Source organism: Centruroides vittatus, unplaced genomic scaffold, assembly GCF_030686945.1.
Source record: "Centruroides vittatus isolate TY-2023 unplaced genomic scaffold, ASM3068694v2 contig_359, whole genome shotgun sequence".
Classification (NCBI taxonomy): Eukaryota; Metazoa; Arthropoda; class Arachnida; order Scorpiones; family Buthidae; genus Centruroides; species Centruroides vittatus.
Window position 1 is genome coordinate 1021092 of NW_027122182.1, and position 18404 is coordinate 1039495.

Consider the following 18404-nt stretch of genomic DNA (forward strand, 5'->3'; position numbering starts at 1 on the left):
TATTGTTTTAGGAGAGAAATGAAACTTTTAAATAATTTCCCCCTATCCCTGCCTTGTGGGTACTAAGAGGGTTTTTCTTTCCATTCCCACAATGAGAGAAACTGGATGGTGAGGGATGGACCCAAAAAATCCTGGGGTCACTCATCTGGATTCGATCTTATGTCTTCAGAATGGTAAGATGATGCCTTAATCTCTAGGCCATTGTCAAAATTAGACAAATTCTTACAACTAACTTCCCAAAATCGGTTAAACCGAATGAAGCCTAAAGACGGAAATAAAGAATGGCCGAAAAGATTTATTAGAGGGCAACAAAGGGGTAAGCAATATAAATCCTTCCAAGTATAGAGGAGAATGGGTTCGTTGGCATCTTTGTTTTGCATCTGCCCGGTAACTTAAACACGATCAAAGCTCTCTGTCGTGTGGTGGGCTTTCTGACTCTTGGTCGGGCCACGAAAGTTAATAGTGAGAGAAGATAGGAGGAGGAGAGGAGGAAGTGATCCAGTTTGGAAAATTTGTGGGAAAATGTCATCACTAATATCACTTACATACAAGAACATCAAGCTTGATAGAGGTTGGAAGTAGGAGGAAGTAGGAAGAGCTCCCCCTTCTCAAAGATTGGCCACATGTCATGGGAAAGTCACAACAGGTATACCAGATACATTCCTAATAGACAGAAAGCACTACCTGTCTACTTGAAGATGGTGGCACCTCCAAGGGTTAATATCCACGTGGCTAGTAGAGTCGATCTCAAGCTTCCTGTTCTCTAATTGTATAATGGTAATGCTCAATTGTAAACTGGATAGTATATATTGTGTGAATGCCATGTAATGTAAATAAATTAGTACTAGTTGTATTTGATACAAATAATTTAAATCTGTGGTTTTTCTGGAGAGTCATCACTGATAACGAGCAGACTAATTATACATACATTCAGAAAATATCCACTGTCATAAATTCTATTCTACACCTAATTTTTAGTTTTAGTTTCACAATATAAGACTCTTAATACAGAGAATGCTACTGTTTAGAATGAATAAAAAATCTGTAAAAAAAACTTAAATTATCCAATGTAAATTTTTTAAAATTTACATCTATCATCATCAAATTTAATGCACGTTGTCATTGACTCAAAATATCACTCTGATTTTCCCATACAATATAATTATAGAGAATATCAAATACCCATAAAATTCAAATTACATCCAAAGACATGTGCAAAACTAAGGAATGAATCTTCAAAATTCAGTGCAGAAAATGAAGATATAATAAACTAAAAACAGAATGCAGTGTAATCCAACAAAAAAAATTCCAAAGACTTGCCGACAGGTAAAAATGACAATGATCATGCATCTTGCTAAAACAACAGGCTAACCGATCGAATTTCACTCGATTGGTTTTCACCAATACTTTTGCCCATTTGAAAACAATAGGCTACTTTTGTTGTTAATGTCGTGGTTCCCACACATCTACCGGCCTCTGGATAGAAGTTCCCCGTTCGTGCAAAGACCCGATAAGAATCGGGTGGCGACCATTTACGCTCGAAAACAATATAGTAATCCCACCAATGATTTTAGAAATAGGAAGTATTCTAACCCGGGACTATACTGAATATATGTTCAAAGTTTCGTAAAAATCAATTTGGCTCTAAGTTCGGAGACAAAATAAATATATGCGTGTGGATATATGAGCATCTCATTTATCCTAAGATAGAAGTAAACATAAAATTGATTTTCATTTTAACTTCAAAATCAGAAATTCAAAACTATTCATACAGAGCCGAAGTAGATGCCAGCAAGTTAGACTATGCAATTCCAGATTCGGATTTATATTCTCATTTAAATGCATTAATGTATAATTGTCAAACGAATAAAGTGTTTGCAAATGGCAAAAAAGATAAAGCGATAATCACGTCACAACGAAAGGGTTAACAGTAGCATTCGTCATAGGCACAAGCTAGAACTTGGGATGTTTAGACGATGTACAAGGCAAAAGAACAAATCATGCATTTAGTAGTACACATTCTAACTAACCATTGAACATTTTTGTTTCTTAAACGGATATTTAATACAATTACATAGAACTAAAATCGTCATAAATTCAATAAAAATTGAATTTATGACGATTGAGTTTGGTCTTATTCCATCCATGCCTTGCTCACCAAAAGTTTTTGCTGTGTATCTGTTGATTTGGTAAAGTAGATGGTTCATGATCAAGGCTGCGAAATAGAAAGTCGATCAATCACTTCTCAACTTTTGCTCATTTTTTATAATCTTTCATTAAATTTTAATAATACTTTTTTCTTACTATTAAAAATACGAAAACTTTATACAATTTCGGGCAACTTTCAAAACTGTAAGTGCAATATAAAAAAATCAACAATCTGAGTAAGATTTATGTATGTTACCTGACGACTAGAGTTGCGTCTTGAATTAATTCTTCTAAAGTTTCGAGACCTTTCGTTACGTCCAGAACGACGGACTCTGTATTTTCTTTTCTCTGTACGAGTGCCTCGCCTTGGTTTTGTAGAGCGGAAGCTGAAATACAGATACGAAAAATGTTAGTATAATAAAATTGAATGCGATAAAAAGGATAAAATTTAGACTTACCCACTGTGACGTGAATGGTCCTATCTCTGGTTAAATATTCCACTAGAGGACCGGATACGTAACCCGCACCGAGTACTAACACTTTTTTAATTCGTTCGGCAGCTGCCGACTGTGCTTTTTTTTGAGACCTAAAAGAAAGTTATGGTACTTGTAAATCAATCTACAAAGAGTGTTATAGAAAGCACAAAATAATAAATTTAAGTTACGAAACCGTTACTTTAGTAAAATTAAATCTCCGCAAACTAAAACTTACAAAATACATTTAATAAACAGGTCTAAATTTCAAATATAAACTAAAAAAAGTTTCAATAATGTCGAGAAACGAATTTCCGACGCAAACTGGAAGTCACGTTACTTCAGTTCGAAAATTCTCTCTCGAAAGGTGTTAGATAAGAGACCGACACTTTTGCTTTAACGATAGGGTTGTATGATGTGCGGGGGTAAGTCACTAATAATTTGAGGTGAAGAGAATATATTTTTAATTTAAAATTGCAACCCGGCATCGTGACGACGTCACAATAAATAATTGTTTGTTCTTATTTACATTCTGTATGAAAGTAGGATTGGGGTATGATAAGATTCTAATACTCTGCTAAGAGAATATACACACAACAATACATAGAAAAGCCGAAAAAGGAAACTTCCTTATAAGGAAAAAGTACTAAATTGTAAAAATTAGTAGATACAAATGACAAGCTGGAATAAAATTTGAACAAACAGAACATTCAATTAACAAAGGAAGAAAAGCTTGCCAAACTTATTTATTCTTCTAGGAAAACCTTGATGCAACAACATTCTACAATATTCATTTTGAGTGTTTTAAGCTCTTCGGTCATCTTATTAAAGTCTGTTGCACATATCCTTTCTGACTTAACAAAATTTAAATTTGGAACAGGACGCGTGCCACAGAACTTTAATAAGACAACCGAAGAGGAATGCGTATCGTAGAATAAAGTTGTTGCATCGAGTCGCGCAATGCACTGAATCTTCCGAAAAAATTAATAAACGGCTTGGTTTCCTACAATAAGGATGTTAAAAATTTCAATTAAATAAATTGAAATATGTATCTTTCCAATCATAAAAAATGAAAGTTATTTAAAAATTTATTAAAATAACTTAACTATAATATAATGCAAAATATATCCTTGATCCGAAGTACTGAAATTCATAAATAATTGTCTCCGTTGACATCGTATGGCAAAATGACTGACTCGCAGCATCACCGAGTCTGCTACAGACAAGTGAACTTTTTGTCCGATCATTTGGCACATACTGTATTATCAATTAAGAATGTGAGGCACACGCTAGGGGTTCTGGGTCTTGGGAACATAAAAATTTTACCATTGCAATTGTATATCATGATTTATAAATAATTCTATAGTTGCAATTGGATGTTATTAGTTTATAACACTAAAATTATATGGATCTTCTGTGCCCAGGGACCCCAGAAGTGCTTAACTCACCAATGATTTGGTATTATTTCATCAGAGTTAATCTAAATCATAAAAAAAAGGCATCGGCAATCTCCCGTCCTACGGATGATATAAATTTTAAGTTTCAAGATTATCGTTAACAATTTTATGAGTTATTCAATTATTTCTCAAATTAGAGTACTTCAGATAAATAAAATTAATTTGATATATCCTGTATAATTTTCTTGATAAACATGCAAACATTATAAAATATTAAAGATAATAATGTATTTACCCTGCTCTTCATAACATCCATGAATCCATGAAAGGAAAGTAAAGCATAAAAGTTAGGAAAGATATGTGAAAGACAATCAGTATTATAAAGTTTCAGATAAAAGTATATAATATTTCAAAAAACAAAGATGAAATAAAATCATGCAAAGTAATAAATACAGTATATATAGTTACAAATGATCAATTTATAAATTTAATAAGGAATGAGGAACTTAATAATTATAAGAACACAGCAAATAAATGAAAAAATCTTAAAATGTTCGTGATTTTAGTTATGATTAAATGATACAATTACTCAAAAATGTGTAATCTTCAGGCACACAACCAATATTTAAGTAAAAAATGAGATAAAAAACAAATCTTTAAGCATAAGTATATGTATTTAAAAATTCATCCATGTTAATAATGTACATTTCGTGTGTTAAAGACTTAGATGTATAAGAAATGCAACACAACAATGAAATACACATTTTATACACAATCTATAGACAATACAAACATTCTGTCAATACGAGAGTTAATACTACTATGTTATCGACATTTAAAGGATAAGCTACGTCCACTGATACTATAAGATAATATGGTTCACATAGATATTTTGATATTTAATTCTGTAACAATTTGGTTCCAAGAACTATTATTCAATATTATTCTATGGAAAACATATAGAAAACATTGCAACTAAAGTAAGCGAGATATTATACATATAGAAAAGTTTTAATAAACTGTCCTGAATTAGTTGTAATTGTTAAATTATTTTTAATAATATGGAAAATTAAAGATTTGTTTAGGCTTCTTTATATTTATGGAATAATTACAACTTTTCATTTATTTACATTCATTCTACGTAAATGTTTGATAAAATACATAAACTAAAATATGATATTAAATATTGAAAATATAATGATTGATACATTTTTTTAATCAAATAAATAACTACAATATTCTTTTCCTACAGCAAATACCTATCTGTAAAGTTAGCTAACTTGTTTTTAAAAGAACATTTGACATCTTGTAACTAATCTCATTGTAACTAGTAAGTTACAGGGTAGTTAAGGCATCAGTCTACTGATATAGGAGACCCTAGGCAATTGAAAAACACCACAAATTTTTAGGGATGTCTGTAGGGATACGTTGCGTTCCGTCTCGTACCGCCCGGCTGCCTCCGTTGTGAGCACGGCTGAATCCACAATGCAAATGTTTAGTGCCCACAAGGATAGCAAATAAACCATCATAAAAATTTTAAACAATTTTTCAAAGAAAATGTTTTTAAGTTATTTCATAGTGTGAAAAGGAATATTGTAACGTATTTATTTCTTAGAATAAAAGTTAGAGCAAATAAATAATCGAATTAATCAAAATAGAAAGGCATTTGAATATAAAATAATTGTATCGGTATCTTTTGCATATTTACAATATTTATTGCATATATTGAATAAGCAATCATTATATTTTTTATTCTTACACTCGCAGTTAAGCTGTTAGTAATTGTTCAATAATAAAACAGGTAATAATTTAAATGCAAACGTCCTAAAATTTAACTCAAAACATCGAAATACCAATATAACCATATACATTTCAACAAAATAAATAATCTCGTGATTCAAATTCCAAATTTTGATTCACGAGATTTTATATCATTTAAACGTCGCCCACGAAATCCTAAGGTTTACAAAACTATTTAATTTTAACATACTGCACTAAGAAATGAACATGTTTAAAATATTCTTCTCTCTATGACTTAAGCTACTTGTCAAAAGAGAACACTTGAAAATGAACAACTAAAATTGATTACAGGTACTCCTCACTTTACGACCGAGTTCCATTCCGACGACTACGTCATTAAGTGAATTGGTCGATAAGCGAGGAGCTTGTGCCGGGAATATAGGATCGTTGTAAAATTATACAAATTATGCACAAACTTCAAACTTATTCATAAAAAGACATGCATATGTACATATTATCATTTGTTTGTTTGGTTATCTGGAGATATAAAGGGTCCAGGTAAGGGAGATGATGATGAAGAAAAGTTGTACCTTAAAGGGCGGAGGTTCTGGATGTAACAGTCGAAAAGAAACTCTTGTGGTTTGCTTTGTAATTTTTTTTCTTGATAAATTTCTCTATAGCACTTCAAAAGTTCACTCATCCCATGTTCAACTTTACTAAAACGTTCTGTATTTGGATCCATAGCCTCAAGTTCCAACGTAGGTGCATTAATTTTGGAGAACACACCAGCTAACCCATCTACCGTGAATTTCTTTTTCACTTCTTCAGTTCTTTCCTCTTCTTCCAAATGCTGCATTGCTTCTAACTCTATTAAATCCTCATTTGTTAGCTCTCCATTGGCATAATCCACTAACTCAACAATGTCTTCCACTTCAACATCTAAATTATGCATTGGCAAGGCCCGCAATTGTTTGAATTACATCAAACTGACTAAAAAGTGTATAGTAAGCCTATAGTATGCTCAGTTTGCATGTCACCAATCACGACTGATCGACACCCATGCCGAGAAAGAGGATTCCCCGAATTGCAAGTCGAAACTCGATTGGTCATAAGTGCGAGTGGTCGTTAAGCAGATAGGTCGTAAAGTGAGGAGTACCTGAATTCTGATGAGTAAAATGCATTTTCTTCTTCTGTCCCTTCATAAATCTGTTTTCTATTATCTCTATTATAAATAATGAGAAAAATATCAAATTCAGAGAAGCGTCACAGTTTTAGAATTCATTGTAACTAATTAGGGTAACATTCGTTGCATTACTATTAATAAATAATTATTAAAATTTGAAACCTGTCGTCGTGTTTTCATTTTTTCTTTTCTAAAATTGATGCAATAGTTATGATGATATTTCGACGAGAATTTTAAATATTTTAGTTCACAAATTTACGTTAATTATTTTCTTAACCAAATTTCTCGAATATTTGAAATAATACTTAATTATTTATTCATTGCTCTTATAAGAACAATGAAAAATTTGTATTAGCTCACCATATATATTGAGGTTATATTAAAATTATTCCTTGGAGACTTTTCATATTCTGAAATAAAAGACCTTACTACTAATTTAAGAAATTAATATTAGGATATAATAAATTTATGTTTATACAATTTTACAGATGTAATAAACAGGAAATAAACTAACTTATCGTATTTAAGAACTAAAATACTTATTGTTAGGGAGTAACAATTACAAATAAGTAAGAAATCTCAATAAACCATTTAAAACTGAAGAAGTTTTAAATATAAGAAATTATATATGTGAAAAAATTAAAAATTAAATAAAGCATTAGAGTGATAATTCTAAAAGGATTTAACAAAAAGCAATAATAAATGTACAGATCTAATTTTGGAAAGAAAATTTGGGGAAAACAGTGCATTATTTTGTCAAATATTGTATACTGTTATTCAAGGGCAACTGTTAATGGAGTAAATCCAGTAACTTTTTTCACTTTATTGTTATTGTTTTTCAAATAATGAATACTCAACACTCATATTGCAACATAAGAGTGACAATAATGAATAGAATGTACTATTTTTCAGTGTATAATAAACTATCTTCTTGCAATATTCGGCACATTTACTATTAGAGGACGTTGTCGATAACTTTTTCATTTTGCAGCTGTGTTATTTATTAGAGTAAACGCAGTATTTATCTATCCGACAAAAACTAAGCATTTCATCCTTTTAGAATTATCATCTGTATTCAATTAACAATTCCATAATTTACTTATAATTGTTTAAAATTTTAAACAAAATATTTAAAATTCTAAAATGTAATTATTATATGTATAATAAATATTAAATCATAAGTGCAAAAGTATTGATTTTTTTCCAAAAAAAATATTTTATTATTGTAATGTTAAAGATATGTTAAACATTACAATAATGAAACATCCCGTAATATAATATAATTTCAACTAATATATTTATATATTAGTTTACACAGTTAATTATTCAATAATTAGGGATTTACCTAGCAGTCTTCCTCAATTCGGTTATGTATTCAAAATTTGGTGTAAGCCTCCCGTTACTTGCAATAATTGCCTAAAAAACAAAAAATTAATATATTTATAATATTGTTTGTTTGTTTTGTCGAAACAGTGTCTTCTTTTTCTTATTTTGTTTGGTGTCACGACTTGGAGAAAGACACTTGGCAAATTCATCTGTTTAATCCATAACCTTACAGAGATGCATTTCGGGCTTTCACCCCTCTTCAGTCTGTTGAGGGGTGAAAGCCCGAAATGCATCTCTGTAAGGTTATGGATTAAACAGATGAGTTTGTCAAGTGTCTTTCACCAAGTCGTGACACCAAACAAACATTTATAATAGTCATACATTTCAAAATATTTATTTTATGTAATTTTAAATATATATATATACACGTACATTATGTATAACAGGACCAAAATTGTGTTCTTCCAATGGTTTAGTTGCATCGGATTGAAGCTATAATAAAAAAAGTAAATTGATTTGTTTAAAATAAAGATATTTCAAGAAGAAAATAAATAATAAATTGTAAGAAATTCTAAAATTGTCAGACATTCTAAAATTTATACACTACTACTTACTGAAATTCCAATTGGAAAGCATCAATTAATTAAAAAATAAGAATTTTTCTATGTAACATTTAAACATTTTTTTTTTCAATACAAATTTCATTTAAAATAACTTAAAATTTAGAGTAATTTATTCAATTAGTAATAAGTTAATTAAATTATATACTTTATAAATTTATTAATTGAATAATTAATTTAAAATACTTACGATGTTAGTCATATACGGAATTAACAAATTACCAAACCAATCTGTGGCTTCCCTAGGAAGTTGAGTGGGCATATTATCGATCGAGCAAACAAGAACACCGGGTCCTGCAAAACTATAAACCAAAATTAATTAAAATCTTCGCAATACAGCAATTTTGACAATTTTTTTTAGTGTTAAAACATTTAAATTTATTAACCTTTCGCTATTTTTATGTTGGTCGGCGTCATATAAACAAAACGGCGTATCTATTGTCGTGCATTCGGTCATAAATTCGATGGAACCGCCGGGATCCGCACTTATGTCGCAAATAGCTAGAAGTCTATGGGGAAGAGCTGGCGAGCCACTACTCGTTGCAAGCCAAGGAGTGTACGATGGCTGAAGCAAATATTTTGCATCTGGTATCGTCAATAATTTTGGAGAATTTACTGCCCAGTAAATTCCATTAACAATCACTGAAGCATAAGGTGCAATCTGTAATTATTTTTATGTAAATTAGAAAGTGAAATATTAAAACTGAAACTAACTTCAAAATTGTATTATTACCATTTTAGCAAAATTAGAATAGTAACGTTCTGGAAACTGTTCATATTCTTCAGGATCGAATTTACCACCTTCTTTCCTAACTAAATGGTCGTCTCTGCTGACAACTGCACCGTATACTTTACTCATTGCTGTGAATTAATTTAGAATATATTATAAAATTTATGTAAAATTCTAGATCTATATGTAATATTTTCGGCATGTTCAGCATATTTTATCTGTTTCATATTGTTCACATTCATATTGTAACAAAATATTCTTGGATTACACATTCATTAGTCCATTATTATATATAAATAAATTAACTGGTTTAACTTATACTTATAAAAATATAACCTATTCAAATTAAGACAGTGGCACAAATATTTTGGAAAGAAGTGACAAAAACAAATAACTTTATTTTTTTAAATTTATGAGTAGTTTTTTAATAATTTTTCTCCAACTAAATATTCTAAAGGTCGGAAGTGTTTAAATGTTTATTTAGTCATTTTGTATTCTTGTTTATTGATAGTTTTTTTACACTTTTTCTCCATTGAAACAGTATTAAATTGTTAAACAGTTTATAAATCAAATTCACTTTTGAATTTGTTAGTTTTTACGTTAACTAACTGTAAAATAGTTTTACATGTAGATGTGACAATTAAATATCTTAAATTCTAAACCTATAATTAACCATAAAATTAATATATTTTATAGTAAACTATTGTAAGATCTATTGAGTTTATTTATATTGATTATTGTCGTAAACTCTATTGATCTAATCACGAACCATTAACAACATTACTCATTAGTATTATTAATATTGTTACTGTGCGATTTCAAAAACATTAAAAACTCAGAAATGTCTGTATTTACTAACTCATAATAAATATACTTAATATGATGGTTGTGTTTTATGGCATAAATTGTTTTTAATGTTTTGATCTATGTAGACATACATTAAAGAATATGTTCTGTTTTATCATCTTCACATATGTACTAAGAAAAAAATTGCTTTCAAATGAATAGAGATGGGTATAGTGCTGGTTAAAGTTAAAACTAATGTTTCTAATTTATCAAATATATACATATAATAAAAATTAGTAGGAGACTTACACCCATGTTCGGCTACTTGAGGTAAATCTGCCGGATTAACGTATTCATATGGCAATTCCTGAAAAATATCTTGAGCACCCTTTAGAAAAATACAAAAAAAGAAAATTATTATATTTTGATTTGATAATGTACCGAAATTTTAATATAATTAAATTACTAAAGTTCTACAAAATTTGTTTAACGTATTTGAATCAAATGTATACTGGTTTTCATTTATACCATCATATTCTTAAATATAATAAATATTGCTTCTAAACTAAATCATTTAAACTAATTTAAAGGAAATTATAAATTTAGTTATTAATTTATCTTTTAGTTTCTTTTATTCTAATATCAAATTCAAAACTAGAAACTGATCAATAATTTGTAAGATAAAATGCTGCTGCCTTACAATTGTTAACCATAATTTTCAAACTGCTGTTCATTAGAGTATTGAAATCTATCATACACATAAACATGATTCAAGTGTAATTATTATACAGTAAAAAAGTTTATATAACATTTTTTTGTCATATATTTTCAATTGCGATAATGCACTTGGTTACTGATTGGCACGAATGAAAAAAATTTACTTTTAAATATTGTTTATTGTAATAATGTCTGTATTGTGATCAAGTTTTTTTAAAGTTATTTTTTTATTTAATTCATACTCTATAAATAACTAGCAGATGAGCACGGCATTGCTCAGGAAAAAATAACAACAAACATTAAGAATATTAGATTATTTCATACTTCTAACTCTTATATTATATTATTTGATTTATATAACTACAAATGTTACCTCTAAGAAACTGTTCCATTCACAACCGAATGGTCACCTGACAACAAATCAAATCTCCTGAAAAATGGACCAAATATTTAAAATCGGCATCCTCAAAAACCACTTAAATCATATTTTGTGCAGTAACCTCGTATTTTGGATTTTCCAATTCCAATGCCACCATTCCGCTGGTCCGATAGAAATTTGGGACCGTTACAGAAAGGGGATTGACAAGCAAAAGTAGTCATTGACCTCCTCCAGGAAGAGAGGATAGTCAACCACTACTAATTAATACTGGTCTACTATTAATATTTGAAAAGTGATCCGTATTAAGACAGGTTGCGATGGCTCCGCATGTGATCAAAGTTGATAACCTTAATGTCTGAAAGACTTCGAATAACTTGTTTAAATAAAAAAAATCTTGTAAAACTGTGAGAATAATTGCTTTTATGTTATACTTATGCAAAACCACCTTATCTCACTGAGAATTATTAACCATAATGAACGTTTTTAACTTTTAACCAACTTTTTTAATCTATTTTATTATTTTAAATTGTATATATATTTATTCTTTCGATTTGAATATCTCAACATTCCAAAGAATTTTGTATTTTAAATGTGTTTTTAACTGTTCTATACAAAAAAGAACAATTATCAATATTCCACGATTTTTAAATACCTGAAGATGGCCTGTAGAACAGGTTGAAAACAGTCGTTACGGCTAATAAATAATTCTCGGTGAGATAAGGTGTTTTTGCAGAGGTTAAGAAGCATCTAGCTGGGTATTAATTATTTTATCTTATAATAAAGTGTTTATATTTTTGCAACAGATTGTATAAATTATATGGGAAGTATGTTTTTGTAAATATTGCATTTATAGAAAAATTATTGGACCGCAATATGAAAGAATTGTATACCTATAAATTTTGACGTCTGTCTGTCTTTCCTCAATCTCAAAAAAGGAGTTAGATACATGAATGTCAAGACCAGATGTAGAAAGCTTAGGAGAAGAAAGCCTAGATTAAGTATATAGGCTCTATGTTTGGAATGGATGTCGTGTTACTTCGATTCAAAATTTTCCCCTGAATGAAGTTAAATAGATGACTGGCATGACTCTATTGCTAACAGGAAAAGTATGAAGTACAGGGGCAAGATCACCACTAAAAAATTGAGAACAATGTGACAATGTCACAATAAATAATCACTCATTAGATTAGTTTGGTTTATTTGGTTATGGCAATGTAAAATGTGAGTGATCTGCCAGGGAGGATGCATCTGAGGAAAACTTTTATGGGAAGCCGGACCCTATTTAGTTGAAGAAAATCCGGAAAACACCATGTGGCCAGCCCGTTTGCCATGCCCCAACCCACGACTAACTAACTACCAGAGTTCGGTGGTTTTAGGCACTCGGCTACTGGAGGGTGCTTATTAGAATTACAAAAGTACTGTTTAGAAATAAAAAGTCTCAGTCATTAGATGTGGACAATTTAATACTTATAGATTTTTCACAGAGTAACACTCAATTGCACGCAGGCAAGTACTATATGCTACCTGTCACAGTAATTATATAGTGCATCTATTTCGTGCTATATCATTGTCACAGCAATTAAGTAAATATAATATAAAAAAAGATATAATTTTAATATATATATAAGAATTATATTTAGTTTTATTATTTTGTTAAATTTCCTGCCAATAGATGGCGCTATGTGTAAATCAGCAAATCGGATGTTAATAGAAATCAATTGATTTGCAGAAACCCAATAGATATTTCAGGATGAGATGTGTGACATTATCTAAGTTAGGGGTGTATAAACCTAAATGTCCAGTTTCATAGCAATTGGTTGAACAGCCTAGGAATGTATAGAGAACAAACAAACATATACACACTCAAGAATAATTAACTGTTTTATTAGTGAATTTTACAATTAGAGGTGTCTTTCTTAAATATGTTGTAAATTTTGAATTAAATCTTATTTTTATTATAATAATCATGTTTATCTGCATAAAAATGATAAATAATTAGTCTTTGTATGATTATGATTTCACTTCATTGTTATTGTAAACAGGTATTCTCTTGTACAACTAAGCATCCTAGAGACAGAATCTATAATCAAGGATCCAATGTTTCTAAGCATGTGGCATGAGAGGAGAGATTATATATATATATATATATATATATATAGATAGATAGATAGTGGCATGTCAAAAAACATTTGACATTAACAAAGAAAAGGTCAAATTTTTTTTAGTCCTAAATAATCCACATAATAAAAGAGATTAAACAGAATTATTTCCACAAGGATCAAATTCTAAACTCGAAAAACAACAATATAATTACCTGAGATACATTTCCACTTCCAGTAAATACAAAAGTAAGAGGTCCTATGGAACGAGGCATCATTCCTAAGGCAATTTCGTATCCACAATCGCGTATTGCTTGGATGGCCATACCGCTATTACGATAATTATGGGCAGGACCGATATGCTGAATTCATTTTAAAATAATACATTTTTTAAAATGTTTTTATGAATTAAATGATTTAAAAATTAAATATATAATTTACCATGAAAGGAGTGTGATGTCCTAATGCCAACAACCTCAACCCTAAACCATGAAGGATATTAATAAAACCTGCAACACCCGCAAACATTCCAAATGCAACAACACGCTGTCCTCTATTGTCAACCATTTTCTCATAATCAATCAATCGTATGTTCTGAAAATTGAATGTTACAATTATTTAAAACATTAAAAAATTTATAAAATTTGAAAATCATAGATTTCAATTATATAAATAAAATCTAAGTTACATAATTTAGAAAAGTTGTGGGTTTGAGTCCCTCTCTGGGCCAATTCTTTTCTTCCAGAATTATTCCAGAATCTTTCTGGCACGTAACACCTACCTCTAGTGCCAAATTATTCAGAATTTAATTATTAACAGTAGCGGTAGAATAACCCGATTTAATCCAGCAATCATTTGGCTTTATTTAGAAGCGTCAAAACTATGTAAAGTGAATTATCAATAGTGTTTTGCTTAAATTATTACTAAAAGTTCTTTTTTTAAAATTTATAATTAGAAAAATATAACATTAAAATATAAAATATACATTCTAAAATCATAGTAGTAATCAAATAATTAAAATTTAATACTTTACCCTTTCTAAAATGGCATCTAATAATGGCATATTTGCTTCCTGAGCTTTAATAGTGTGTGAAAAAAATGCGTAGGTCTTGTTAGGAATTAATGTATCGATAGGAACTTGTTTAACACCGATGATCAAAGGTGCTTCACTGATATCTTCTTGAATAATTGCCCCTGCATTAATATAAGCCTGTAATAATCATTAAAAAGTATTAAAATTCAAAATAATAAAACTATTTTATAAAGTAAATATATTGCTAAATAGTTACATTAAAAAATTATACATCATATCTTTATGTTAAAGAACAAACTGCTTTAGATTCTATAATTAACTGTCTTTCGAGACAAAAGTTATATAAACAAAAAACAGAATATGCTATTTATATACACATAAGTTTTATATTTCATAGTTATGTCTATATTTCGTAATGAGTCCTAACTATTAATTTTTAAGGAATTTTGAAAGTCGTCGTTTCCACTAAATATTGACATATACAAACATGAATTTTCACTTTCAAAAACAAAGTTTATAGTAATACATGATGCAAATCTTGCACATCTGTTGTTATTACATTATAATTTAAAGGATCTAGCACTTCGATCTCATTAATCAGTTTTATTACTAATTAATTTGATAGATTAATTATTTTTTTTAAATCTTTAAAAATTTATTCAGACACATTTTAACAATTCTTTTTAACAAACAGATGAAAATTCAAGTTAAAATCTTACTACAAATTGCACATGTTATTGTGTTTTTTCAATTATAAGCTTGAAATAATTTTATTAATTTCAAAACATTTTAAAAATTTTGGTATACAATAGCGAGGTTGAGGCCCTAGTTTTAAACGCAAAAACGTGTACGTCGAACATTCGGCACCGCTTTCCTGTAAGCCTAGAAGTTTGACAATGATGTTTGGAAAGTCAGTGGAATCATGCTCGACATTCCAAATGCCATTGTCAAACTTCTAGGCTTACAGGTAAGCGCGCCGAATGTCCGACATACATGTTTTCGCATTTAAAACTAAGGCCTCAACCTCGCTAATATAAACCACAATATAATTTAAATTTTCATAATTTATGCTTTCTTAATTTTAAAATAGTAATTTCTTTTAATTATTTAAAGTCGACATACTTTTCTTATATGGAAAAAAATGTTTAGTAATTAGGAAATACAAGATTAGAAGAGAGAGTGATTTTATATTAAATAAATAAACTGCCAATTGGGAATAACAATCCCTTTAGGAAAATGAGTTCTGATAAGTCAGGTATAATGCTTCAAAATCACACAGATTATGTAAGATATATAAAATTAGGTTATTTTGACAGATTTGTAAAATAGATCTATATAAGGGCTACGAAGATAGATCTATCTCTGCAAACTCGTGACTGAATTTGCATAGTACAGTAAGTTAAAACCCTTAACTCTTCAAGACAAGGTGGGAAAGTAACAGTGGTACTGGAAATCAAAAAATCATCACAATTTTTTAATGAGCAGGCAAAAAAAGTCCCTACTATCCTTATAAATATATACCTATAACAAAAATAAATATAATTAACAAATAAAGTAGATTCCCAGAAACTCAACTCTAGTTAACTCTACATTCTGTAAAACTTATTGTGTAATTCAAAAACAAAAACACACGTGATCTAATTTATACATCCATAATTTAACCCTAGAATCAAATAAGTTATCATTCTTCACCAGCAACACTTGATAACAGTATTAAATCTACCCTTTAACAGAGAATATAACCTTTTTACCAAGTTGCTACTGTACTGTAAAACACCATGACGCAAAGGTCAATAACTCATTGAATCGCCAATATTTTTTAAAATTAAAATTTAACTGCAAATAGAAAAAGTTACTAATGGTATGTATTTAAGACATATGTGAATTTTCATGTATAACACCATTATGAAAATTCCACTATTTAGACTAGTATCATTGCTGACATGCTGTATATTAAACAAAATTTGTTAATTTAGCAAGAATGATGATCAAATTTAATTTGCATTTTAACACAATCTTGTTAATCTCACTTTACTGTTAATACAGGAACTCCATCCATAAAACTCATCATCTTCTCAGTCCACATTAAAAAAAGTTTGCGGGACTACTGTATATTGGTGGCATGATTATGCTGTAGACTGTACACACATTAGTATATATAGATAAATAATCAACCTAATAGAATAAATATAAATTGTATAAATATGAATGAATAGTGGAAAAGTATTCTTAAATATTAATGTATTTTAACATAAATGATTTTTGCCTTAAGTCAATGTTATGCGATAGGACATCCTCATGTGAAAAAGTTAGGTGAATGACGGTATGTTGTTAATATCTAGAAAAATGATTATATGACATTGGTTTATCAAATTTTAAATTATATTTTAATTAGTGGTGTCTACAGTATACAGTAAGTATTTTGTAAATGGTTCTTTTTAAGTGTAATTATTTACATTTCTCATTTACTATAGTCTGAAGAGGGTCATCATTGACGGCATGAAATGTTATGTAGTAAATGAAATAAGATTCTTTTCAAAATAAAACTATTTCCACACTTAAATTAGACTAGATTTTACATTCCATGAGAAGTTTTTAATAAATCTGAAAACTTTTTAATACTTTTCAATGACAATAATTTTTAAAAAAAATATCTTGAAGTCTGATTAATTTATTATGATTTCAACTGTTGTTATTAAATGAATTGATTTATTAATGATAAAAAATATACAAAAATTTCAATAATAATGTTAAAATATACTCAAGATTTATAATTCTTACTTGCATTGGATATGCTCGCCTATTTGAAGGTTGAACAAGAACTTTAACACCTTCTTTTACTAACTGTTTAACATGAGCAGGAGCAAGAGGTGCCCTCCTTTCCCAAATGGAAGCATCTTCTCTTCTAATAGCAAGAACCTTTAATATAATAAAATTTTATTAATATCCAAAACATTCATTTAAACATGTATTTTTAACAATGAAATATCCATTAATAATCTGAATTCAATCAATTAAATTTCCACGGCAAGCATAAAAACTTAATATTTAAAACAGATCAAAAGAAAAATTACAGCCTTCCTAAGTTAAAAAAAACTGTAAATGTAATGTCTAAGTCGTTCAAAAATTATATTTTATATTTTAATTTTAAAAATTAACAAAAAGAATACTATATATAGAATAGCGCAAACTATATTTTAAAATTAATACATTAAAAATTAATTTTGTTTCAAGCAAATAAACGTTACGGTCCAGTTAATTGAAGTTCAAATATGATTAAATTAAAATAAATGTCATTTAATAAATGTTTCAAATGTGTCTTCTGCACTCAAAACAAGTTCAGAAACTACATTTTAATAACTTATACACAGATTTTTGCTTTGGTTTTATTCGATTATGGCAACACAACATGGGTGATCTGCCAAGGGGAAAATGACTCCCGGGAAGTCTTTTATAGGAAACTAGCCCCTACTTAGGTGTTACCAACGTGGAGAAAACCAGGAAAACTCTATGTGGCCAGCCCATTGGCACGGTACAAATCCACAACTCTACCAGTGTACAAGTTTTTTGAATTAATGATTGTGTTGAAAATGAAAAAATCTTGTTCAAACAAACAATTTCATAAGATCATTAAGAAACAATTCATAATAAAATCGTAATCATCATTAACAGATGATCGATATCATTATATATCATTCGATCAATATCACGTTGACTAATGATTAATATAAATAAATGATTTAAATGATTTAATATCATAATATCGAGGTAAC

At 29.0% G+C, this 18404-nt stretch overlaps 1 protein-coding gene across 6 annotated transcripts in view; it reads right to left on the reverse strand.

Moving 5' to 3' along the window:
• The window catches only part of LKRSDH (lysine ketoglutarate reductase/saccharopine dehydrogenase), a 33034-nt gene that overhangs the window by 5159 nt on the left and 9471 nt on the right, over positions 1–18404 (reverse strand). For 3 of the 6 annotated variants that reach the window (XM_067269877.1, XM_067269879.1, XM_067269876.1), the window contains 12 exons: positions 17413–17550; positions 14632–14808; positions 14040–14192; positions 13814–13960; positions 10713–10791; positions 9621–9748; positions 9274–9548; positions 9078–9189; positions 8700–8759; positions 8291–8357; positions 2607–2744; positions 2405–2534 (listed from right to left, as the gene is read on the reverse strand). In XM_067269877.1, coding sequence (XP_067125978.1) covers positions 2405–2534; positions 2607–2744; positions 8291–8357; positions 8700–8759; positions 9078–9189; positions 9274–9548; positions 9621–9748; positions 10713–10791; positions 13814–13960; positions 14040–14192; positions 14632–14808; positions 17413–17550 — 1604 coding nt within the window. Of the gene's footprint in view, positions 1–2158; positions 2216–2404; positions 2535–2606; positions 2745–8286; positions 8358–8699; positions 8760–9077; positions 9190–9273; positions 9549–9620; positions 9749–10712; positions 10792–13813; positions 13961–14039; positions 14193–14631; positions 14809–17412; positions 17551–18404 lie in introns of all 6 variants that reach the window. The other 3 variants (XM_067269878.1, XM_067269874.1, XM_067269875.1) reach the window with 2 other exon arrangements.